The 26,737-nt window shown below is 36.8% G+C and overlaps 3 protein-coding genes across 5 annotated transcripts; 2 read left to right on the top strand and 1 right to left on the bottom strand.

The window, feature by feature from the left end:
* Positions 1 to 487: 487 nt before the first annotated feature.
* On the top strand, positions 488 to 11,048 carry mtmr2 (myotubularin related protein 2). The gene is made up of 16 exons (XM_048187412.1): positions 488 to 733; positions 1,125 to 1,185; positions 1,294 to 1,317; positions 1,405 to 1,468; positions 1,553 to 1,647; positions 1,739 to 1,843; positions 4,020 to 4,124; positions 4,275 to 4,358; positions 4,825 to 4,974; positions 5,089 to 5,277; positions 5,356 to 5,541; positions 5,637 to 5,843; positions 6,956 to 7,048; positions 7,152 to 7,265; positions 7,529 to 7,705; positions 10,048 to 11,048. The coding sequence occupies exons 1-16, from the start codon at positions 690 to 692 to the stop codon at positions 10,210 to 10,212; spliced, it is 1,863 nt and encodes a 620-aa protein (XP_048043369.1). The 5' UTR covers positions 488 to 689; the 3' UTR covers positions 10,213 to 11,048.
* A 950-nt stretch (positions 11,049 to 11,998) lies between these two features.
* On the bottom strand, positions 11,999 to 17,404 carry kat5a (K(lysine) acetyltransferase 5a). Of its 2 annotated transcripts, XM_048187413.1 has the most exons (16): positions 17,079 to 17,400; positions 16,861 to 16,955; positions 16,683 to 16,749; positions 16,406 to 16,474; positions 16,151 to 16,287; positions 15,934 to 16,002; positions 15,229 to 15,402; positions 15,020 to 15,100; positions 14,603 to 14,665; positions 14,014 to 14,262; positions 13,536 to 13,625; positions 13,189 to 13,329; positions 12,919 to 13,012; positions 12,624 to 12,783; positions 12,457 to 12,538; positions 11,999 to 12,325 (listed from the first exon to the last, which is right to left on the bottom strand). In XM_048187413.1, the coding sequence occupies exons 2-16, from the start codon at positions 16,873 to 16,875 to the stop codon at positions 12,191 to 12,193; spliced, it is 1,626 nt and encodes a 541-aa protein (XP_048043370.1). In that variant the 5' UTR covers positions 16,876 to 16,955; positions 17,079 to 17,400; the 3' UTR covers positions 11,999 to 12,190. The 2 variants fall into 2 exon arrangements, with proteins under 2 accessions (XP_048043370.1, XP_048043371.1); XM_048187414.1 differs by lacking the exon at positions 14,603 to 14,665 and having other exon boundaries at positions 17,079 to 17,404.
* A 227-nt stretch (positions 17,405 to 17,631) lies between these two features.
* On the top strand, positions 17,632 to 26,000 carry fam76b (family with sequence similarity 76 member B). 2 transcript variants are annotated; one of them, XM_048187411.1, is made up of 10 exons: positions 17,632 to 18,085; positions 19,691 to 19,755; positions 19,861 to 19,915; positions 19,997 to 20,152; positions 22,304 to 22,485; positions 22,609 to 22,659; positions 22,809 to 22,871; positions 22,958 to 23,090; positions 23,705 to 23,806; positions 25,158 to 26,000. In XM_048187411.1, the coding sequence occupies exons 1-10, from the start codon at positions 17,999 to 18,001 to the stop codon at positions 25,245 to 25,247; spliced, it is 984 nt and encodes a 327-aa protein (XP_048043368.1). In that variant the 5' UTR covers positions 17,632 to 17,998; the 3' UTR covers positions 25,248 to 26,000. The 2 variants fall into 2 exon arrangements, with proteins under 2 accessions (XP_048043368.1, XP_048043366.1); XM_048187409.1 differs by having other exon boundaries at positions 17,633 to 18,085; positions 22,955 to 23,090.
* The last annotated feature ends 737 nt before the right edge of the window (positions 26,001 to 26,737 follow it).

Below are 26,737 nucleotides of genomic sequence, written 5' to 3'. Positions count from 1 at the left end.
ATTTTGCATTTTCTGTGTTGACATTTTGACATTTTTAAGTTTTGAAAATGTCTGTAATCAGTTGAAAAAAACTAATTGCTTTTCCCTCTACAGGTGGTAATGGCACATAATGAGAATGTAGATTGCTTTAATTTCTAATTATCTGAGGATACAATCTTAATTTGTGTTTTTAAGATTAACAAAGGTGTGGTATGGTATGAGGGCGAGTAATCAATGACATTATTTTCATTTTTGGGTGAACTAACCCTTTAAGCTGACTATGACTCATTAGTGGAAAGGACTTTAATCAGCAATGCATAATTTTAATATGCCTAATCCCAGCATCCTTTAATATTAAATAAGGCATTTTTAGTCCACTCATAAACCGTTTTCCTCAAATTTGACTTTTCATCAAAAATGTAAGCCCCAAACATTAAGGTATTTTTTTAAAAAACAGAGGACATTCTTTTGACTAGTAGTATTTCACTTTCCAAAGGTCTCCACAAGGTGACCCAAAAACGCGCACAAGCACACTGGCACAAACGCGCGAGCGCGCACGACCAGCCCCACCTAGAGGAATTGTGGGAAGACATGGCAGCTTCCGCTGTTTGTGTTCACTGAATTTCCGCACTGAACAATCACTAAATTAATAGAGTTTAGTAAACATTACGACTTTATAAGTGCCGCGGTTCGGTTCGGTTTGTTTCAGGATGGAGGAGAGCGGCAGTGTGGACAGTGTGGAGTCGCTGAGCAGGTAACGTATCAACAGAAAACACACTCTTTAAATACAATATTTTGAAGCTTCCTGACAAGCGCAGCCGCTAACTGTCATCACTTCTCTGTCAGAAGGGATAGTTCACCCAGAAATTAAAATTCTGCGATCATTTACTCATCCTAATTTTGCTCCAAACACGTATGACACAACTCATTTTTATTGTACAGTAAAAAGATGTAAAGATAGTGAGTGATGACTCTCAGTCTCTAACATTCTGCACTGAACGTTTCATTGACGAAATAAAGTCATAAAGTTGAGGGTGAGTAAAAGATTAAAGAGTGTTAATTTCTGGCTGAACCGGCCTTTTAAGATCATGAGTAAAGCTCATAGGTGTGCTTTAATCCGTTTTCATCCTCTAATGTCCTTTCAGCTCCACCACGACCCGCTCTGACCGTTCAAGTGTCGCCAAAGTTTCAGACACAGAGCTGCGGGTCAGTCAGAACCAAAGTTCAGCCCAGCACTTTCTATTCTGTACTTAAAACTGCTGTATGTTCTAAACTGTTGCTATCCATCTCATCTGTTATTGTTTTTCCTTACAGAGTAAAGGAATGGCATTTGAAAAGGTATTAAAGTGTGAATGTGTGCATATGTTCTGTATAAAGTCAAAGTTCATGTCCATTGATTTCAAGTTTTTTTTTGTGTGTGTGCAGGTCTATAAAGACCCCAGTAAAGGCGAACTTCCTCTTCTGGCAGAGGAACTGGTTCAGGATGCCGGTAATTGTAGTACATTATACTGACTGCTGTACATCTCCATTCTGATGGTTTTAATTTATGTTTTTATTGTGTGTTTGTCCACAGCTAAAGATGTGACTTACATTTGTCCATTCATTGGGCCTGCTAGAGGATCTCTGACCGTCACTAACTACAGACTGTTCTTCAGGTGCACTGACAGGGTAATAGCCATGCACACATGCTGTTTCTGTACTTCTGGAGAGAATTTCTAAACTAAAGACTTAATTTTTAGTCACCTTGTTTGTTTGTTAGGAGCCGGTGTTTGGTTTAGATCTGCCACTGGGAGTTTTGAGCAGAGTAGAGAAGATCGGAGCAGCAACTAGTAGAGGAGATGCCTCATACGTCCTCGTCTGCAAGGTTTGTGTGTTTTTTTAAAAAAAAGTTTCTTAAAAAATAAAAAATATTTTGTTTTTGTGAAGAAAACTTAACATTTAACTATATCTATATCCTAACAAAATCACTAATTGAAATAAAGCTGAAATAAAATATAATTATTGAATAAAAAATGAATAAAAAAAAACTAAAAAAAAATATTAGAAATGTTGAAATAAAATGTTTGAGTACAAAAATGACTAAAACTGAAATAAAAATAATTTCAAGCTAAATAGAAATAAAAAACTAATAATAATCACTGAAAATATAAAAATAAAGGCTACTTTAAAATACTAACAATTAATGTTGGCTGTGTGTCCACCAGAGCGTTTTTAGCCAGCTGAAAACGCTAGGTGCTCTGCTTAAAATGCCTATCTGTGAGCGCTTGAGAGCGCTTCAGCTGCGCAGCGTTTTTTTCTGTTGAGACGCTTTTTTGCTATGATACGGAATATCCTTGGCACTGTTACTTATAACTGATTTAGCAGGTAATTTGTTTCAGACTAAAAATGTTGACATAATGTGAAATTACTGTGCTATGTATTTTCGGAGAGCAGCAATATTAATTTCTCATTCATTTTATTCCGTTCTCTGTTTGTTGATGTTGTTGTACAGCAAGAATGTTGTGACGGTTGGCCGGTGTAGTATTTGTCCCGCCCCTCCTCCACTCTGATTGGACGGCTGGCTAAAAAGTGACAGTGATGAGCGCAGCGTTTTACTCAAAGTTGAACATTCTTCAACTCGAGGCGACCAGTAAAAAACGCAGAGCTCTCGGCGCTTGAGCGTGAAAAACACGCTCAGCGCCTCGCTACGCTCCTGGCGTTTTAAAAACGCGGCGTTCCCATTGAAAACAATTGAAAAAGTATGCTAGCAACTGGAAAAAATGCTTTGGTGGACAACACAGCCTTAGTGTATAAATAATATTAAATAACACTGATATAACTTGAAAATTAGTTTCTGTAACTGAGTTTTCGGAATTGAAAATGTTGGCAGGGCAGGAAACTGGCCAGCAGAAAAACCCTTAGCCTACTGTTGAGCCCTGGCCCCTGATACATTATTTATTAGGAGTTCAAGCACGTAGCGCTAAAACCCTATTGTAATTGTTAAAATTTCCAAGGATCAACATTCTCCCCTAAAAACGATTGTGCAGATCAAACCTTAAGTCGTAGAGACTTGAAACTTTGAGGGTTGGTAGTACGCACACCACTTACAACATCACCAAGGCTTGCCCTGATCGGTCTTTTGGGGGCGCTACAGCAGTGAAAAGTACGAAGTCGCTCATAACTCCTAAACCGTTGGCCGTAGGCTCAAGTGTCTTATATCATTGGAATCCTAGGTTTTTGGTCCGATCGGAACCAAACCAGTGCAGTAAGATTCTCTGTAGTCTGATTGTCAGTAATTATCAAATAAAGTTAAAATTTCGATTCACTGTCTCCTAAGGGCTGCCAAAAAGTTCAAAGTGGGGGGAGCTACTTTTACTACGCAACCCGAAGTCTGATTGACTTGAAAATTGGCATGCGGTGTCTTTGTCCAAGGTGCCTAGACTGCATTTAAGGACATTCGCGGAGCTCGATGAAATTTGAGCAGCTATCAGACAAGGTTAACAGAGGCCGATTGCAAAAAAATTCAAGGATATTTGACTCGCGGTCCTAGAGGCCTGTGAGAAATTCAAGAGAAATCGGCCCCTGGGGGGCGCCTTCACGTTTTTCATGTGTGTAAAGGATTGTATATCACACGATTTTTCACACACATCCACGAAATTCATACCACATGGTAGACCTCCTCATTCTGAGCAACTTTGCCTCTATGACGGCTACTGTCCATGGAATTAATCATTAAATATTGGAGATTATTTCAAAAATCAACTGTTAAAAAGCTTTAAAAACCATATATATTTCCTATGGTTAATTGCCTTTTCCATCTATGATCGAGATGGTTACGGGCTTGCTAATTAAAACATAATACCTTTTTACACATGTGCTTAAACACCTCAAAGCACTGGAGCCCTGTTAATTGCTGTTCGCAGCTATATATAAATATATATATATATATATATATATATATATATATATATATATATATATATATATATATATATATATATATATATATATATATTTTTTTTTTTCTTTGCATGTTTGGTCAATGTACATGTGTCTTATAGGATATGAGGAACCTGCGTTTTGTGCACAAGGAACCTGAGGACTCACTAAAGAAATCAGTGTTTGAGGTTCTGATGAAGTTTGCTTTTCCAGTGTCAAACAACATGGTGAGAAACATAAGTAGACATAGATTATATATTAGTACAGCATATAGTATAGTGTAAATAATATACCTAATTCAACTGATTCAGCATCAGCCTAGAAGTTATTAGTGCTCATAATTTCTCTGTCTGTCTCCCTCCTTTCTCTTTGTTTAGTCCCTCTTTGCATTTGAGTATAAGCAGGTGTTTCCTGAGAATGGATGGAGGGTGTATGATCCACTGGCTGAATACAAGAGACAGGTACAGTGTGTGTTTATTCATTTGTTGTTGTTTTTTTTTTTTTGTTATATGCAAGGTGGTAATATACAGTCATCCTGTCTTTATTGCAAAATAAACCCCTTAAGAGTGATCAGGACTTTAATGTAAAGCAGAAGCGGCTTGTATCACCCTAAAAAGGTTTGTTTTGCAATAATGGCTGAGTTTACATTCTCCCATGTATTACACAGCTACTTATCAAATAAACAAATTAGTAGAAATAAATTAATATAAATAAAAATGAATAATAAAATTAATTAAATATTCAGTATTAATGTTTGTTTAACTTAGTAATTATATAATAATAATATTGGTTAATAATATTAATACATGTATTATTTATATGTATTTTGTAAAATTTGAACTTTTGAAAATTTGAAAGGGTCATTATACAAAAATATTTCACTGCAGAATACTGTGATTGAAAAAAAAAATACAAATTTGTATGTAGGGTCTCCCGAATGAGAGCTGGAGGATCTCCAAAGTAAATGATCACTACGAGCTGTGTGATTCATATCCAGCGACGCTAGTTGTGCCGGTAACCATCACTGACGAGGAACTGCGGCGCGTCTCCAGCTTCAGGGCCAAAGGACGCTTTCCGGTCAGTGTCATGAGACATTTCTGAATCTTCTGAATCTTCTTACTTCAGTTTGTGCGTGAGCAATAATTCATCCTCGAGCCTCATCACTGAAGCTACTGGTTCGTTCCGGTTTAGGTTCTGTCATGGATCCACCCAGAGAGTCAGGCTGCAGTAGTTCGGTCCAGTCAGCCGATGGTAGGTCAGAATGGTCGGCGCTGCAAAGAAGACGAGAAACTCCTTCAGGCCATCATGGATGCAAACGCACAATCACACAAACTATTCATATTTGATGCCAGACCCAGTGTGAATGCTGCAGCTAACAAGGTAAACACTCATTCTTTTCAAGCGTGTGTTTTAAATGAAAGGGAAACTTTTGACAGTTTGTGTCCATATGTGTTTTAGATGAAAGGAGGTGGGTATGAGAGCGAAGATGCTTATCAGAATGCAGAACTGGTGTTTCTGGATATCCACAACATTCATGTAATGCGCGAGTCACTTCGGAAACTGAAGGAGGTCGTCTATCCCAACATTGAAGAATCTCATTGGCTGTCCAACCTCGAGTCCACACACTGGCTGGAGCATATTAAGGTGAGACAAGAGTGATCTCTTCATAATGTTTCTCACATGTTAAGAAACATGAGGATGATTAAGATGGCACTGATTGTGTGGTGTGTGTGTGATAGTTGATTCTGGCAGGAGCTTTAAGGATAGCTGATAAGGTGGAGTCTGGGAAAACCTCAGTGGTGGTTCATTGCAGTGACGGCTGGGACAGAACTGCTCAGCTGACCTCACTGGCCCTGATAATGCTGGATTCTCATTACAGAACCATACGAGGCTTTCAGATACTGCTGGAGAAAGAGTGGCTCAGCTTTGGACACCGCTTCCAACAGGTCAGTCAACTTACATGACAACAACAAGTAAGACTGTAAGGGGATAAAATGTTTGCTGTATCCCAAATTGCTCACTTGTTAACTCATTCACTATTTACTACATACTGAATGCTTCATAGTGCACTGTATAAGTGCACTGGTGTCTACACTGGGCACACACTGTTATATTAGATGGACAAAATCTATTTTATGTGCTGCACAGCTACTCCAGAAATTTTATTTTGCCTGTCCCAATGAAGTAAAATGGTTTTATTTTCAAATATCACATGAATTAATTAATTGCTATTTTTAGTCCTTTACAGTATATAATACGTAGTTATAAATGGTTAGACATCCTCAGCACTATAAACAGCAATAATGAACAGAAGACATAACACCGGTGCTACGCACTAGCAAATATCAAAACTTTTGAAAGATTACAAAAACATAATATGTACATTACCATTCAAAAGTTTGGGGTCAGCAATATATATATATATATATATATATATATATATATATATATATATTTAAAGAAATTAATACTTTTTTCAAGAAAGGACAAAAGGGACAGTAAATTTTACAAAAGATTTCTATTTGAAATAAAAACTTTTTTTTTTTTACTTTCTATTCATCAGAGAGTAATGAAAAAATCAGTTTCCAAAAAACTATTAAGCAGCATGACTGTTTCTAACATTGATAATAAGGATAAAAAGTTTTTTATTAGCACCAAATCAACATATTAGAATGATTTCTGAAGGATCATGTGACACTGAAGACTGGAGTAATGATGCTGAAAATTCACCATTGCTGTCACAGGAATAAATGGCATTTTAAAATATTTTAAAATGGACTGTTATTTTAAATTGTAATAATATTTCACAATATTACTGTTTTACTGATCAAAATAAATGCAGCCTTAGTTAGCATAAGAGACTTCATTTCAAAAATATTCATTCAAAAATATAAAAAAAAATCTTACTGCCCCCAAAGTTTTGAACGGTATTTTATAAATACAGAAGTATGTCAAATATTGAAATAATAACATTAAAAAACAAATCAATCCATGTTTTGTAATTATTTTAAGTCAATTTGTTCATGAATACAATATATGCTTATTTTTGTGTATATAGCGAGTGGGTCATGGTGATAAGAATCACACAGATGCAGATCGCTCTCCTATCTTCCTGCAGTTTATTGACTGTGTCTGGCAGATGACAAGACAGGTTAGTGCAAAACACCCCACAGTTCCATCGGTTAGCCTGCCTTTGTCTTCAGTGTATTGCTATGATCTGTCTCTGTATAAGTAATAAATGTTTGTGTTTGTAGTTTCCTGCAGCTTTCGAGTTCAATGAGAATTTCCTCATAACAATACTTGATCACCTCTACAGCTGCCTTTTTGGCACATTTCTGTGTAACAGTGAGCAGCAAAGACTCAAAGAGGTGAGAGCGAGCCTCTTCTTAGGCATAAATGTTTGCACACTTTGTATGCATCTCATTTACACAGTAAGAATAGGAATGTTTAATGGATCAGGACATAATTTGGTAGATGCTATTATCCAAAGCAAACTTGCAGCGAATGAACCTTTGTCATTGTGTTTTGGCCACAATAAGGCTCATTTCAAAACTTAAAAAAAAAATACATGTTTATTTATAAGCAGCATATATAACTTTGGGTCTAAGGGACTGTCTGTTTTTGTGTTTAGGAAGTCCCAAAGCGCACTGTGTCTGTATGGTCATTTGTGAACAGTCAGCTAGAGGAGTTTGTGAATCCTCTCTATGTACACTACCCCTCCCACGTGCTCTTCCCCACCGTCGGTATACGACACCTCCAGCTCTGGGTCTCCTACTACATACGCTGGAATCCTCGCATGCGGCCACAGGTACACATGTGAATAGTTTTTTAAGGAATGTGCGTGTGCAGGTTTATTCTCTGATTCTGCCAGATAACATGTTATCACATTCTTCTGATATTTAAAAGATAATTATTTGTGTACGAGAGGTGTCTGCCACTATCTGTTGGTTTACCTAACAGAACTAGATCCTTCCATCTTTAAACCCAACTTCTTTTTTTGGGGGGGGATTGTCAATAAATATGACTCTAGCAAAAACCAATTGGGTAACTCTTTCTATGAAGACCATGCTTATAATGAATTATAGCCCAATTTATACTTTATAAGTACGTATTACTATTCTATAAATATATTTATAAAGATGCATTGAGACCTATACTGCGTTATAAGAACAGAAAGTTACATTTATATTATTTTCATAATTACTTATAAGCCATGCATTTGATTTTTCAATGTGCATGTTCATAATCCATTATACACTGATTTATAAATGATCAATTATAAAACAGTTCCAGACACACTTGTTTGCTGTACCAATTAGTTATTAATAATTATGTCTTTAACAGATAATGTTTGCATTAGAGGACATGAATGGTATACTAATTTTGATTTGTTAAAATCTTTATCTCCTCAGCCAAATGGTATTGCTTTATAGCAGTTTGGAATTGTTGCAGTGTTTTGCTAGTATGCAACATTACATTTTTTTATTCAACTGTTTGTATTGATATCTGTTTTTTTCCCATTCATTTATTACAGGAATTATTGTTAATTAGTTACACTTACAAGTAAACAACTTAAAATGTATAATGAGCACATCTTCATGATTTCTTAACATTTGCTTTAGGAAAATTGCATCCTGTGTTTTCACTTTTCTTAAAGCCATCAATGATGCATTTATAGAGATTAGTAACTGTATTATTACTCATAATAAGCATTTATAAGAACACAACACAGTTATTAATAACAATATATTCACTTATTTGACAGAAATAAATCTGAATTACTAAAAAGTCATTGTAACTATAATATAATAACATTATAGCAATGCAGGTTGCATCTTTATAAATACATTCATGGAACCATACGACTGACTAATTACAGTTTTTCTCAATTGCTAAAACACTGAAACCCATTGGCTGAACAAAGTTCTCAGTTGCCTGACCTCATTTAGCTAATTGTGCAGCCTGTTGTCAATACCTTAAACCATTTCACATGGTAAAACACAATTTGCAGATCTCACTTAGACTTTTCAGCAAAACACTAAACGCATTCTCATTCTCATTCTCAAAACACATTCTGCACGCTAATGCACATGTCATCCATACTGGTAAACACAAGTGGCAACAATCAAATACAAATAAAGAACACATGTCACTGATTGAACACAACCACTCAAAATTGATGTTTGACTTTTTTCAAATGATGTGACACAACACAATCAATATGAGCCAGTTCAGAGAGCAAACAGATTGTTGAAGGTGGGAAGGAGAAAGTCTGAGAATGGATTGAAGAAACAATGTGAGAGGATGAGGATGAGTGCGTGTGTGAGGTGGGCGATGAGGAGGAGGAGGAGGAGGGCAAGAAAGAGGAAGAGGAGGAGGAGGAAGAGGAGGAGGAAGAAAAACAGAGTAGTAATTTCTGATCAATTTTGAACTACTTTGAATATGTTTTCGTTCATCAAAAGACAATGACAGAGAAATATTACATTTGTTTTGAGATTAAAAATGTACTTCTCCCTGAGAACTATATGTTTTGAACAATGTGTTTTCTGTTTTTTGGTGTATTGTTTACTGACTGCTTGATAGTGTATATCATTTTGATCACATTGTTTATGATTTGAGAGCAGTGCTTGATTTTGAACACAGGTAAAAACTGTTTTGAGGCGAAAGTTTCATTTTGCAAGAGGAGTCAGGTTTTGTAAATAGTGTTTGAAGATGAGGTTTTGTGTTCAATGGTTTCAGAAAATGGAGCAAGGTTTCAGAAATTATGTTTTAGCAATTGAGAAAAACTGTAATAATTATAAATCAGTGTATAATGGATTATGAACATGTGCATTGAAAAAGAAAATGCATGACTTACATTTATATTATTTTTATAACTACTTATAACTATAACTGTTCTTATAATGCAGTATAGGTCTTAATTTATAAATGTTTATAAAATGGTTATACTTATAAATAAGTATAAATGGAGCTATAATTCATTATAAGCATGGTCTTCATAAAAAGTGTTACCAAAAATGGTGATGTAATTTGGATTTTTATTATCCATCACCTAAATGTATGACCTTTTAGGTAACATTATAGTTTATAATGGATTTTAAAATGGCTTGTGCTGTCTTGAGTCACTGTTTGATTAAAAATGTATTTCAGGAGCCGGTCCATCAGCGCTACAAAGAGCTGCTTGCAAAACGGGCAGAGCTTCAGAAGAGGGTGGAAGAGTTACAGCGCGAGGCGGCCAATCGTACGGCCTCGACATCCTCCGAGAGGGCGGGGTCTCCTACGCGCTCCATCACACCTGTTCAAACCTTTGTATAAGTGCTTGACAGCTTTGAGAAATGTAGATAGCCTCACACCATGTGAGTGTGTCACGTGGTTCTCATGTTACTTGCAGTGATGCACAACTGATGTAAATTCACACACTAACATTCACTTTGCTGCTACAAGCTGGCTGGGTGGATGGAAGAAGCTTTTAATCACTAAAACTGTTTGATACTGGTATTATATTAATACATTTATGAAGACTAGTGAAGCATTAATACAGGTTAGAGACATATTAGGGCTTTTACTGTATGAGCTATATGTTGGAGAACTCTGCAACTGAGCAGAACATGACGAAAGCGTTGTGATGTTACTGGGATTCTGCCTGCATCATCTTGATGCGGAGGGAAATTGAGGCGAGTCTTTCTAGCCTCGGGGTTTTATGTACAGAGTTCTGTCTTTACTTGAACTTCCTTGGGCTTGTTAAAAATGACACTATCTAATCATGTAATGAGTGATATAGAATATGCTCTATAATCTAACATTTGCTTATACATTAACATTATTGACAAATAAAATGTATTGACACTAATGGAATCAGTCGTCATCACTCCAGTGGTGCTACAATACAGCTAATCTACAGCAATAAAACACCTGCAGTATCTGGATCTAGACAATGAATGATGTGTTTTGTTCATGTAGGGATGCTACAGATTTACTAAATTTACGTGCAGTTATAATTGAGCTAGAGCAGGTTATGTATGTCAGCCTGCAGTCTGTCCAAGTATACATGAATCAACATGTAATGGAATATTTGAAAGATTAAATGCATGTTATGCATCACCTATGTCTTTCAGTCAACTATAGCTTGAATAAAGTGTATTAATGCTGGACGAAGCTGTGTACAATCACATTAACTAGGTCTTTTTTTTTTTTTTCAAAAATTTGCCATAAAATTTAAGTCAGACTAAAGCATTTACGTAAACTTTTTAAAGTTCATGTGAATGTCAATAAATCGGTGTTAAAACTGTTTTAAAAAATGTTGGTAATTGAAATAAAGCTGAAATAAAAAGAAGCATGCAACAAAATACTGTATTAGTATATGAATAAAACCAAAATAACACTGTATTGAATTAGGAATAAGGTGTCTCAGATTACACCACCAAGTCCTGATCATTTCTGTATGAAATTGTGTATTTAGCAGTTGTCTGGTCAAAGTACAGCAAACAAAATGGGGGAAATCTGTGGAAAGCACATTTTTTATGCTTTAGCCAGTTTCTTGAAACTGCATCCAACCAAGCTGGTCTTTTCCCAGAATATCAAGTGTCTGATTTACCTGACGACTTTAATCATGGCCCCACTGTTGTACTTCCTCAGCTGCTGTTTTATTGTTGAATGAAAGGTGAGGCTAACTCTATTCCAAATTTTCATTCCAGTCATACATTGCTATAAGATTTGTCACAGGAGTTTGCACGTTCTCCCCATGTCAGCGTGGGTTTTCTTCGGGTGCTTCAGTTTCCACCAAATAGTCCAAAGACATGCAGGTTAGATGGACTGGACATGCCAAATTTGTCATAGGAGTGTGTGTGACTCAAGAAGGGCACTTGGTGTAAAACGTGCCAGATCTAGCGTGTGTGCGGATAATTCTGATGAATCAGACCCTGCAAAATGAGTGTGACAACACTAGAAAAATATATATTGCCATGTAGCACATGCTTTTACTCTACAGCAAATGTAAGAAAAAGTGGTGTTTAAAAACCACTAAAAGGTCACTCAGACATCCTGTCATAAATTAGCACTAAGTGTTCCCAGTTTCCATTTGGCAAGTAAAATCAGCTCCCCAAACAGTACAAACAGACTGTTTATTTACACATTATCACATTCAGTTACATTTTTCAAATGACTTCCATATTTTTTTAGAGAAGAGCTTTATATAAAAACCATGAAAGTACATAAATACAAGATTATTTACAGTATTTATGTTGGTTTGAATTCCTTTGTCTACATCTGTGAGCTAGTGGCCCTGCTCTGTACTTCACCACTTGCCCCTCTTGCTCCAGTCTTTAGGAGTGAAATGCAAGCATTTGGGATCAATGCGGAGGTGGCGTTTCTGCATGGCACGCTCGTGGCCTTCCACTATGTCCTCGGATAAGGTGAGGATATATTGACCCTAGAAGTGAAGAGAGCGAAATCAAACATGCTGAAATGCCCCCTCAATATCTGAATTAGCAAAGAATGTAGCACTTAATCTTTGACTTTCTCCCCCAACATTATAACTTTTCAGTAAAAGTGATTTCTTACCTTATAATAATTGATGAGGTTGAGGTATTGAAGAGTTGATATCACATCCTCTTTCTTGACACTCGTGATCTCACTAATTTCACTAAGAACAACAAAGGCGAGAACACAGCTAAAAATTTGTGCCTACAAAGTATTTCCTTAGTATAATACAAAGAGTGGGCACACACTTGATGGTGATCTGTGGCCGTTCTCCATTCTCTGATTTAAGGTCCATGAGTATCTCCAGGATGGTCTGTGACCAGTATGAGCGGTAGGAGAGCAGCCCCAAATCAGACAGAGGTTTCTCTGGGGTACCCGTCTTTCCTTCCACCTTTGAGAGCTCATAACCTTGAAAACAGGCGCCACGACATTTAGGGCTATTATTATATTTCACAAATAAAATTGAGGCATAAATTTATAAAGCAAAAATCTTACCTAACTAACCAAATTTGACTACTCCTGAAGAACTGTAAAATTACTCACTGAACTCAATTAGTAGTTTTCCATAGCCTCTTCTCTGATAAGGTGGTAACGTCAGAATACAGGCCACATTATAGTCTTCAGTTGATTCTTTCTCCTTTAATGAGAGACGAAAAAAGACATTAAAGTCGTCATGAAACAGAAGTTGCGATTTCTTCCCTATATTCTCGAACAAGAAAAGTAGGGTGTTCATTTTAAATAAAGTTAGTACAAGCAAATGTTTGAAGGGTTAAAAAGTATAAAACAACAGATGCCAGCAGAGAAGGAACGTACCTTTGAGAAGTAGCCAACTATATGGAAACCCTTTGAGTCATACTCCGTCATAACATAGAACAGGAAAGGATCTGTGTCGTAGTACAGGGTCTTGTGGTCCAGGAAGCATTTGGCCAATAAACACAAATTTTGGGAATATGCCTGTGCAGTGAAAAAGAATCACAGATTTAAAAGACCATCAAGAGACCACAAAGATGTACAGTACATGCTGCAACAGTGCCTTATTAGTGGAACAAGAAAACAGTGACATTTGAATATTCTTTATTAAGTTTAGACACATTGGCAACATCATTATCAAATTATTTGTATTAAATCACTAATTTTTTCATCCGACTCTTATTACACACCTTGTTTTTCCTGCCATCTATTTCAAAAAAGGAGATGGTTCCTTTGCGGTAGATCTCATTTCCTGGAGGATGCCGAAGGTTGCATTTTGTCTGTAAAGGTGGGAGTAATTGTATATTAAATGTAGTACAAATTATAAACAAGGTATGTGAAACTATACAGTAACAGCTATTTAAAGATGTGGGCATATTTATCATTGCTCTGTGAAATTTATCGGGTCATTTCAATAGGAATCCATGCTATTAAGAGTTTTAAGAGTTTTGCACGAGTTTTAAGAGTTTTGCACGAGTGTGGAAATGTTCCTCACGCAGATTTCACTTGTGTTCAAGTTGGTCATGGGAATTTGCCCCGTTGACCCACAGAAAGCTGCTTGGTTTGAACGTGACTTGTGTGTGAGCTACTGACAATGGACTTTTTATTGCCCGTGAAATTTTGCTAATGTGACCCCACCTTAAGCATAAGTCTTGAAACTACTCTTACCAGGTGTCTTTGAAGACATTTGAGGCTCTTGAGGTATTTGAGACAGAATTCACAGAGGTAGAGAATGGGCAGAGAGGTGAGCTCCTGGGAGTATGGAGAGAAGTACCAAGGCTTCAGCCTGTGCCGGCCCAGCTCTATACAGTTTATGTTCTTCATTCGTGTCACAATGTCATCATGACTGCGGTCTGACACCAAACTACCGGTCATGCGCGGGGCGGATGGGATTCCATCTGAACTGTCCTGAGAGTCCTGAGATCAGAGAGTAGTGTTAGGGAGAATTGTATAAAACATCGATAACAAGTGAATGACTTTCATATTCAAAAATGTTTGTGGGTTTCATGTAAACTTTTGTATTTCATTCTTATTAATGTCAGGTTTACCTGATTTCCATGTATATTTAATGATAAATATATACTGTATTATAATTATAAATACATCTATATTTATTACATAAATATACATGTATTTAATGATAAATATGTACTGCATTTACAGAATCCATTCTATCATGTAACTGATTCATTAACAGCCCTAAGCCTCCATTCTGGCAAAACACTCAACAAAGCAATGGGAAGTAAATGAGCCGGACCTCTCCTGGCAGCAAATAGATGGTGGAGCAGCGGGGACTGTTATTCTGGAACACCTTTACCATCTAGAAAAACACAAGCGGTTGCAATGCTTTGGGACACTTTAAAGGAGAAAAGTAGTTGATAGAGCAGAAAGAGTTATATTTAACTGGAAAACATTTGATGGGTTTGGTTTTGACTGGAAATCAGGTGCAGACTTGCTCTTGTTGGTAGTCAGTGTTGGTTTCTAAAACTGTTTGCATAGCACAGAATCTGTATAACGTAATAAACATTACATTCCTTTATGAGATATAAAGGAAATGTGAAGTGCCCTAAAACAACACATTCCTAATTCCTAACATCTTACAGCATCGTTTTCTTGCCAAATAACAATAAAATGCGAGATGTTTATTTTTAAGAATTTTAGCTGCAGCACTTACCTCATCTGTCCCTCCACAATTTTTTCTTTTTCTCCCAGGCTGAGGAGGAATGAGATGACGCTGAATGGACGTTGTGCCATTCTTCCAAGAGGAAGAATTAGAGGAAATAAAGAAAGGTTTGATTGTTCAAAAATAATAAGAAATATTATTATTGTTGTTATGTAAGAAGAAACATACTGTTCTTAATTTTTTTCCAAGTAATTTCTTACTGTGGTTAGAGAGGTGAGTGGCTCATGCTCTTCTCTGGATTTAATGCTGAAAGAGGAATCTCTAATTGTTGGATATACAGAGGCCTGACTCGCCTCTGCAGAACCAGGAATTGAAGGCACTGGAGTCACCGCGCTCACTTGTGTTGCCAAAGAGACTGACTCTGCTTTCCTCTTCTGTAAGATTAAACAGAAACAAGACAGCTACTTTTTTATCTGCATGGAAAGTAAAAAAAAAAAAAAAATCTTTAAAAAGGTACTAAAATCCATCATATATAAAGACATGAGTGAAGGTCTGCCCCTTACATCATGAAAATAACTAAGGAGTAATGAGTAATGAGAAGGACTAATGGGGTCTGAATGCATTGACAGCTTTTACTAAATAAAACATCTTTTTTAATTCCCTGTGCAACAAACACTAAAAACATATTGAGTATCTTAAATGTGCATTTCAAAGATTCAATCTCATGTAATCCTTTTAACAATGCTACCATTATTGTGGGATACATATCTTTCAGTAACATGTCACATGAAAGGTTCTGCTATCTGCGGCTTAAATTGAGATAAGGCAAAACTGCTTCCCTCACACTGTTTGGAAACTTGTGTATAATGAGTTTATTCAAACTAGTCTTTAATTCAGCCCATTCATCATAAACTCTTGCAGGACAGATTGATCAGTAAAATACAATGGGCAGAGTTTGTCTGTACCGGTGTGGGGAGGGTTTTGCCTCTTGAAGGCGCTGAAGCAGACTGAACGTGGAGATCTAGACTCTTCTTCTAAATTTAAACAGAAAGTGAGAAGATGGTGAACAGACTGAAAAGCATGCACATTTGAAAACAACTGTGAATGATATATCTCTTTACCATTGATGTGGGGGAGTTTTGTTTCTACATCTAGTGAGTAGAGTAGAGTAGATTCTCTTACCACGTCCCTCTCTGGGGAGCTCGGCCGAGACCCAGGCAGGCCATTCTTCATCGGAGTCTTCGCCTCCTTCTTGGGATACTGGAGCTTTTTCATGTCCAGTCGGTCTGGAGTAACCCATTCGTCCAGGCGCTTATTGACTTCAAACAAACAACAAATTTATTTATTTGCAAATGGAATCATGCATTATTTAATTATTAATACTGGATGAAAGAAATTAGACCAAAGTATCTAGTCAGCCTGTTAGTTAATACTCACAGTCAATATAGTGGACATAGTAAAGTTTTCTCCCAGGGATGTCTTTGACACTGAGAATTTCAGCCAAAGCTATGAAGGGACGAAATGAAAAATTACTTCTGGACAAGCAAGCAGTAAGATCTTTAAATATACTTATATACTGTTATTCGCCAGTAGCTAGTTTTGATAGATATATATAATGTGTGTGTATTGTGTATATATATATATATATATACACACACGCTTGTGACAAGTGTTGTGTTTACATTCTATACGCAGCTGTCAGGCTGATACTTACGCCATTCGTCTTCATTTTCTTGATTTTTTCGCAGCACAGGCAGTCGACAGCCCTCAGTGATCTCACCCTATGAGGACATAACGCAATTATAAATGACATCGACCAACAAAGACAAAACAAATGTTATTTAAATCGCGACTAAGACTACATAAACCCCAAGCGTCTGTCCATTACTCACCGATTGGTCCGCCATCTTTTTTTTATCTGGCGCATAGAATTGTGCGTTACAGTAAAACGCCAGTCGCGTTTATTTTGCATTGAGTGACGCGCTGACTGAACCATAATGGATAATAAAAGTTTTATATACACGGGGAGAAGAGTGTAGAAAAAAATAATAATAATAATTAAAAAATATATACGTAAGGAGCAAATCCAAAATCTAAAGATTATACTTACATGAAACGCCTAAAACGTTTATATACGTTTTGTTTTGGCAGGACAGTAAAGACAGCAAAGAAAATCTATATTTTTAGTTAAATTATTGCAGAAAGTAATGCCGTAATGTCATTGCCGTAACATTTTTGTTGGGATTTATTATTATATCTGCCATGTCTGCAGAAATTCTTCATCTTCTGTGATCTCTACAGCTCTGAAATGGAGATTTATAAAAGTCCCTGTTGATCATATTAAATATTCCTTAAATGTGTAATTCCAATAAATTAAACAATTACTATAGTTATTTCTATAATACAGCTCTCTATTCCTGAAGGGGGATATGGTTTCTAACATACACCGTTCTGCTCTAGAGAGAAAAGTCAATTTTTCAGCTGTACTCTTTCCTGTTCCACTGTATGAGAAAGGGTGAGATCTTTACATCACTAACACACGTCACAAAAATCCTTGCGTACGGCTTTAAAGGGGCGGGACGAGGTCTTTGATTGGTTCTTATATTTCAAAACCATTCTTCCCGCCCATCGGCACAGCCTCCCGATTGGCTGTTGAGTCTTTCCTTTGTAGTCACAGGTCGCATCCGGTTCGTGCGTCGACTGAGATACAAAAAGGAGAAAGCAAAAATTCTCGCCAGAAGCCGAAATACCGAGATATGAAATCAGGGTTTTAGTTATTCTTTTTACGTATAACCATATTTTAGTTATATTTAGTTCTTAGTCATGAGTATAAGCCACTGATGTTTTATAGTAGTATCCGCAGAGCAGTTTTAGATGGTTGGATCCATTTTATTTATCGGGATTAATTGCAGTTTTAATTGGGTTTGAATCTGCTCAGGTCTCACCTCGTCACATGTGTTAAAGGACGTCCGCGCGTAAGTGTAGTTATATTTCAACAGTAGCGGTAATTGTGTGTTTGTGTGGTTGGTGATGGCCACATCGGCCCTGTACGCCTGCACCAAGTGTAACCAGCGGTTCCCGTTCGAGGAGTTGTCGCAGGGCCAGCAGCTCTGCAAGGTGAGAGGGCACTGTTTACTGTTTACATGCGCTTCAAGGGTCTCGTGTAAAAATGTATGTCCTGTGTTAGGCCAAAGAGTTATTTATGCGTTAATTGTTAACGGCAGAACCATCCAGACATTGTTTCAGCTAAAACACCACTGTCTTAAAACCTGTTTATGTTTTGTGTTTTCACACTTGAGTCCTCTTTAAAAGAACCGAGCTCAGACCCCTTGAAGCGGACCAAACGATGAACCAAGTGAAAAAAGAAAGAAAGAAGAACCACCCAGTTCTCTTTACATTCACACTGTCCCTGAAAGAGGACTCAAATTCTTTTTTGGTCCGCTTAAGCAGTAATGGGGTCTCAAACCTCTTTGTTCTTACTAGTGGTTTTTGGATATAGTCAAATTCAGTGCTTCATGGCTGAACCTATACCCTCAAATTTAATTCAATTCACATTTATTGAGCAGCTTAAGATTTTTATTTTGTCAAAGAATGTTTTATTTATTATTATTTTGTTCATCACAGCATGATTGATTGAGCTTAACTTTGAACGTAATATATGTAATATAAAAAAACACATCTTTGGCACAAAAATATACATTTTGTTGCAGTACTACATCCATATTCTTGCTCGTTATCACACATCCATCTATATGTTTATTTTGAATTGTTTTCTTTGAATTGTTTATTTATTGCACAAGGCAGTCCTGACATCTGCATATATAATATTAAAATACAAAAATGTGTTAGACACAGATGCCTGCACAAGGTCAATGATTGCATAGTATACATTTTAAACATAAATCAGTAATGTACAAATCCAATAATGTACTTAATTAAATCTACTGGAGAAATCGGGCATTATGAGAACTAGCAAGTATTCACTCCATACATTATTGAACATGCATTAATTATTACATACAGTATTTTAATAATATCGATATCTCACGACCTTAACACGAAAACATAAACAAGACGTTGATTGGAATGACCATAGACAAGTGTATGTTGTGAATTAATCACTTGGAGAGAACTTCCAGCAGAAGTATCCATGATGAATAGCCAATTTGTATGGAGGCATCTGATGACCAAACTAAATCAGAATCTGCAAGTGGAAAAATCAAGGCCTGGTTTCACAGATAGGGCTTAGACTAAGCCAGGATTAAGCCTTAGTTCAATTAGGGCATCTAAGTAGCTTTTATGAACGTGCCCTAGAAAAAAAAAAAAAAACATTACTGGTGTGTATCTTGAAACAAAACAATGGCTCTGACATATTTTAAGATATGTCAGGGCAAGTTACTTTCAGATAAAACAGCTCAAACATGCATTTTAGTCTAGGACTATCTTAAGCCTGGTCTGTGAAACTGGAGGCAAGTGTCCCAAGATGATCTCTGTTTGGTTCACTTTAAAAAGGTCTGAGATTGTTTGAAGTGTTCACATACGGGCCAAAAATCAAGCTAACCATGCTCAGACCCCTGAAAAGGTGAAAACACTCAAAGATACAACTCAGCAGTCCTACATAATGTACTGCACTGCCATTGTTAGTTTTCTGTGTAGCCTACATGAAAGCATATTTTAAGTTTACAGCATATCATTGTTACATCATATCATTTTTCCTCCTAGGAGTGTCGGATCGCGCACCCTATAGTAAAATGCACCTACTGCAGGTCAGAGTTTCAGCAGGAGAGGTGAGAGTCATATACACAATCAGGGTCTTTACTCACTGGCCACAGTGGCTGCTGAAACATGTATCATCATATCTGTACTAATGAAAGATCTTTCCTTATTTTCAGCAAGACCAACACTATCTGTAAGAAGTGTGCACAGAATGTCAAACAGTTTGGGACGGTAAGTTCATGTGAGAGTATGTTTAAATAACTGGAAATCCTATAGATGGATGCACTAATGCACCTTTTTCTCTTTTGTCAGCCGAAGCCATGTCAGTACTGTAACATCATTGCTGCATTCATTGGGACCAAATGTCAGCGCTGCACCAACTCTGAGAAGAAGTACGGCCCTCCACAGACCTGCGAACAGTGCAAGCAGCAGTGTGCCTTCGACAGGAAGGACGAGGGAAGGAGAAAGGTGACCAATCATGCACATTCATATTCAGTCTTATTACTCATCCACACACTCTGGCAGTTCTCTCGCATTGCATGTATGTGATGTGATTCATCATGCTCTGACAGATTGAAGAGTCACTGTCTCCAGATTTCAAAACACACTGAAAGCTCAATTATGTCTGTCATTAATTACTGAACAAGTTGTACAAAACACAACACAGAACTGAATCATTAAAGCCGATTCCTCCCACCAATGTTAATAGCTGATCATCCAGCTTTACTGATTTATGATCCGCAGTGTATTGCGTTCTTCATGATGCATACAGTAGTGGACAAAAGTGATATCTGGCCATTAACCCCACAACTGCAGTTTTGAATTTAATGTTTGTTTGTTTTTTTACATTTAACTCTATTTCTTGATTTTCTGTTTGAAATTACAGTGCTGAAAATCTGAGTTAAAGGGTTAGTTCACCCAAAAATGAAAATTCTGTAATTTGTTACTCATGCCGTTCCACACCCGTAAGAGACCTCCATAGCCAGAAATGACATTTCCTCTCTCAAGATCCATTAATGTACTAAAAACATATTTAAATCGGTTCATGTGAGTACAGTGGTTCAATATTAATATTATAAAGCGACGAGAATATTTTTTGTGTGCCAAAAAAACAAAATAATGACTTATTTAGTGATGGCTGATTTCAAAACACTGCTTTAGGAAGCATCGGAGCACAAATGAATCAGCGTATCGATTCATGATTTGTATCGCGTGTCAAACCGCCAAATGGCTGAAATCACGTGACTTTGGCGCTCCGAACAGCTGATTCGACACGCTTCCTGAAGCATTGTTTTGAAATCGGCCATCACTAAATGTCGTTTTTTTTTTTTTTTTTCTCTCTCTCTCGGCGCACCAAAAATATTCTTGTCGCTTTATAATATTAATATTGAACCACTCTACTCACATGAACTGATTTAAATATGTTTTTAGTACCTTTATGGATCTTGAGAGAAGAAATGTCATTGCTCCCTTTGTAAGCCTTACGGAGCCATCGGATTTCAACAAAAATATCTTAATTTGTGTTCTGAAGATTAACGAAGGTCTTACGGGTGTGGAACGGCATGAGGGTGAGTAATGAATAACAGAATTTTCATTTTTGAAATTAAATTAAAATTATCCCATGATTTACTCTTCCATCCCATGATATCCTGGCTCTTCCAAGCTTTATAATAGTAGTGAATGGAGCTCCTGAGTCAGAAAAAGTGTATCCATCCATCATAAAAGATATCCACACGGCTCCAGGGGGGTTAATAAAGGCCTTCTGAAGTGAAGCGATGGGTTTTAGTATTGAAAGTGTCCATATTTAAATCTTTTATAAACTAAAATAAGTAGCTTTCGGCAGACGACCTACACAAATCGACTTACGCCAAAAGAGTAATCTCTGACTTGACGCATTGACGAACGTGGAAGCGCAGAGAATAGAGCAAAACAAAACACTGGTCACAAATTATAAGTCTAAAATGAGAATTTTTAAAGAGAAATATCAGAGGATTTCGATATAAGAGGAGCTTGAGTTTGTTGTCCAGCGCTATTTGTTTGAACCACAAAGGCGTCCAAGCTCACGCTATTCCTACGTCCTACATCATACATCGCTTCAGAAGTTACTCTTTTGGAGCAAGTTGACTTGCGTAGGCCGTCTGCCTTATTTTAGTTTATAAAGTTTTAAATATGGTTATTTTTCTTAAACACAAATTAAACACAAAGCTGAACTGCTGCTGCATAATTTTATCATTATTAAATATTAAGAAGTTTCATAACATCAAAGGTGTTATGCGCCATCACAAAATAAGAGTGCACACACAGTGTTATTGTTTACTAAAACTATTAAAAATTATTTTCAATAAAGCTGAAATAAAATATAAATATTAAATAAAAAAATTAAACTAGAAATGCTGCCTTGGAAATTCCTGAAACTAAAATAAAAAAGATTAAAGCTAAATAGAAATGTTAAAATAACAAAAGCACCACAAAATTACTAAAACTTAATACGAAAACTGAAAATATAAAACTTTAATGGATACATTTAAAATGTATCAGTAAATACTCTAATATTATATAAATAATACAAAAATAACACTGGGCAAACTTGATGCAGATGTCAATTACCTCTTGCTGCAGGTGGATGGGAAGCTCTTGTGTTGGCTTTGCACACTGTCATATCGTCGTGTTCTACAAAAAACGAAAGAGCAGCGGAAAGGCCTTGGCTCTTCCCACTCCAACTCTTCTTCCCTCAGTGAGAAGGAACATCAGAGACACCATCATCATCATCAGCACCACAGACACGCAAGTTCACATCACAAGTAAGCACGTATGATATAATACAAATACAAGCAACCGAAGCACCCAATGAGCACCCAATCACATGAACACAAACTTGCTTATTGAAAATCCTTACAAAAATGCTGTCACTGTGTGCGTTACAGAATAAGTGGTACTTTAAGTCCAGAGCAGGATCAGGGGCTGTGGAAGCAGAGGTGAGATATGTCTCTTTTACATGCACACGCTGCTTCACATGCTGTTTCTATTCGGCTGTAGTTTAATATTTAGAATGGTCAGTGTCTCTTTGTCCATGCTGTGAGATTACGTTGAGATGGATTGGCTCTAAAATACTTCTCTGATGTAGCATTCAGAAGGAAACGCCAAAGAAAAAACCCAAGCTAGAGACAAAGCCATCCAATGGAGACAGGTAAATACTTCTCACTGTGTGGACAGGCTGACACATTCTTTCTTTCAATGCTAAACATTTCTATTTTTCTTTTCCCCCTCCAGTAGTTCCATCACTCAGTCGATGGATTCTGGAGGCACGGACAACTTCATCTTGATTAGCCAGCTAAAAGAGGAAGTGATGTCATTGAAGCGCATGCTCCAGCAGAGAGACCAGACCATCCTTGAGAAAGACAGGAAGGTAACTGTGATGCCACTTCCTGACTTTGGCACAACATTCACATTGAGTCAGTGTTGTAGTTGTAGCTCTTTCAAGCTACAGTATGACTGACCAAATCAGAGTCAAATGACTCTAACAGTCCTCTTTTTGTATATATTTATGGAACAAACTCTGAAATGAGATACAGAAAATAGTACATAGCGATTGATGGACACTTAAATGTGTTAATTAACTTATTATTAGTCTCTCTCTGAGCTCCATCCTGCTGTCTGTGGTCAGCCGCCCACATCACAGTCCTTTTGCTTCCGGAGGTGATAATTATGCTGAGTGTTTGAGCTGCTACTAGAAGTCTGTCAGTGAAGATGTAAAGATTGTATTGATGTAGATTTGATTTGCAATACACTAAATTCCAGCTGAACTTCCTATGCACTGTTGCCAATTCAGTTCCAGCTCAATTCCAAAAATAGAATATTTATAGTGCGTTTGTTTGTTGTAGAATCTATGGGTTGTTGCTTATAAAACACAAGGGAAACTGGTTTATTGCCATATCAGCACACAACTAACACTGTAGAAAAATGACTTCTGTTCTTAAATATTTTGCAAAGATCATTTCCTAACTTTGTTTACTGTTTCAGCTGACAGAGCTGAAGGCAGACTTTCAGTATCAGGAGTCAAATATGCGGGTGAAGATGAACAACATGGAGAAAGCACACAAAGAGGCCATGGAGCAACAACAGGTCACTTACGCCGTACACTCTCCAAAACTCAAATCACCACACATGCTGATTAATAAATTTATGTGGTAACTGAAATAAGCCATTATTATTTTGTTAAAACTTTGGAAATTGTGTCTGTCAGTTTTTTTTGATCGGGCCGAGTCCAATAACAAACATCTAACCAATCGGCATCAGGGGGCGTATGACGGTCGAGGAGAGAGAACGAGCAAGAGGGAGATTTGAAAATAATAAAAACGAAAAAAAAAAAAACGAAAGAGAAATGGGACACAATACAAAAGAGCTCAAAAGAATATCACTGGAATGAAGGTTTATGCCTGGGCAAGTGCTTTAGGACCAGGTTATATTAGAAAAGCTTTCCAGCGCTGGAGAGAGCTAAGAGGGAAGGCCTGAAAACTGCTTAGATCCCGCTTCTCATGTGAGTAACACTGGGTTTTTGGATTGTCTGGAGCTGCTGTGCTGTTTGCGACTAACAACGAACACTTTGTATGTACGGGTGTGTACTTTGTGTGCATTTTTTGTGCTTCCTTGTCGTTCGTTCATCAACTGCGCTTTATTTTTCATGAAGCATTTTGTTGCACTTCAGCTGTGATAAACAGACATCCACTCACATTAAGTGTAACAGTGGCCAGATAGTGAGAGTTGACGGCCGCTAGAGAATGAGGTGTGTTGCGTCATTGGTAGTGCATTCGCCTCGCATTCCAGCAGCGATCGGGCAGCGGTTCGAGACAGACTCAGAGCAGGGTGCTTAGAATTGGAGTGAGAGTTTTGGAGGCGGAGCAATAAAGAGAGGGGTGGGTTTGTTTGGGTTGATTTCAAATATCAACAATGTCCAACAGCTTAGTTCATATACCACTTACTGCACATTTAAGTTTGGGGTCGGCAAGGTTTGTTTTTAATGTTTTTGAAAGAAGTCCTTTATACTCACTAAATCTGCATTGATCAAAAGTACAGTAAAATAGTAATATTGTGAAATATTTTAAATGACTATTTTAGTATTTCAATATATTTTAATATATAATTTATTCCTGTAATGGCAAAACTGAACGTTCAGCATCATTACTCCCGTCTTCAGTGTCACATGATCCTTTAGAAATCATTCTAATATGCTGATGTGCTCAAGAAACATTTATTACTAATGTTGAAAACAGTTGTGATGCTAATGATTTTTTTTGTAAACCATTATACTTTATTTTTTTAAATAATAGAAAATTCAAAAGAACAGCATTTATTTGAAACAAATGAATCTAAATTTTAATCAATTTAATGCATCTTGTCTGAATAAGTTTTTTTTTTTTTTTTTTTGCAGTGTATCTAAAATTCACTAACTGTTGGGTTTGTGTTTGTCTCTCAGGCGAAGAACAGAGAATTGTTGAAACAGGTTGCTGCACTCTCGAAAGGCAAGAAGTTTGACCGCAGCAGTAGCTCACTGCTGTTACCATAGCAATGACCTCACGCTATAACAATGACCCCTTTCCCAGATGTGTCATTACTGTGAGAAAGCTTCACCCTCCATTGCTCACAGGTTCTCTCTGTGTTGTGTTTTATTATACTGATGATGTCACATATGCAAATATCTGAAATTATTATAATTTTTTGTTTTGTTTTCTTTGGCTGTTCTCAGCAGTTTTAGTAATCACACATATTTACAAAACAGACAGAACTGTATAGAGCCATTTCAGGAGCCCTGGCTGATCCCAGCCTCAGATCTCATATGCAAAACTTTTCAGAACTTCTGAAAGCAGACAAAGCAGAAAGAGCTGTCAACAAATATATGGAAATGTTATGAATTGAAATGTCTGATATGCTGAACAGTTTTTATAGATGCTCAATTCATCTCTCTCTCTCTCTCTCTCTCTCTCTTTATCTCTCTCTCGCTCTCTCTCTCTCTCTCTCTCCTTTCGCTCTTCTTTCGCTCTCTCTCTTTCTCACTCATGGAAAGACTGTATTATTGCATGTCTTACTGCCTGGTCAACTGTGTGGTTTTGTATATTAATTGATTACTCTGTTTTGTTTGGCTTCGTATTAGTGATATTTCATAGATGACTTTTGCAGGCCTGTATGAGACACTGCTGTTTTAGTGAGTGAGGCTCTCTTATGTCCCCCATGCATTCGCATCTTTTTACTGTCGGACACTTTTGTACTTTTTTTTTCTGCAACAGAAGTTTCAGGAATATTAAAGCTAGTAAAAACCTCAGTTTGTCTGTGTCTCCTTATCAATGCATTAAAAGTGGTGGAAAGTCTTCAAGGTTATTTATCGTTTTGCATTTTAAAAGTTCCTATTCCAAGTGTACTCTTTACATTCATTTTAGTTTTGTTTACAATTTAGTTTTTATTTGGAGGGCACAATAGTTTTAGAATGTATTGTAATTCTAGTTAAAGAATCAGTTGAGACAACAAAACAAGTTTTTATTCCTGTACTTCACTGATTATCATAACATTACCACAGCGATCAGAGCCTGGGGCGAGAAGCAAAACCTGCTAGATGATCCTGTTCTGTAAAGCAGGTTCAGAAAATAACGAATTAAAAAAATAGCCTGAACTATATTGCTGATAAAGTAAATGCTGACTTTTTTTTTTTTTTTTTTTTTTTTAAATGTGCACATATAGCGTGTCGCCTTATAATGGCAGACAAAATAAGATCATATGACCAACCGAATATGATTTGTTTATCTTGGTAAGATTATTTTTATTTGCTTGTGGAATAAATAATAATAGATGACTGTGAACATCGTATTTTACAGTGGCATCCGCGATGTTACATTCACGCGGCTAGGTGTCAGTACAAGTCCACGTTTAACATTGCGCAACAAGAAATTACGGAGAAAATATGATTTTAGTTGTATTTTCTATGTATTTACACAACTTTTTACAAATGACTATTATAACTATGTTGCAGATTTACAGCGATCCGTTGTGTTATCATTAAAGGAT

The sequence above is a fragment of the Megalobrama amblycephala genome, linkage group LG4 (assembly GCF_018812025.1).
Source record: "Megalobrama amblycephala isolate DHTTF-2021 linkage group LG4, ASM1881202v1, whole genome shotgun sequence".
Classification (NCBI taxonomy): Eukaryota; Metazoa; Chordata; class Actinopteri; order Cypriniformes; family Xenocyprididae; genus Megalobrama; species Megalobrama amblycephala.
This window is presented reverse-complemented; position numbering and strand designations above follow the sequence as displayed.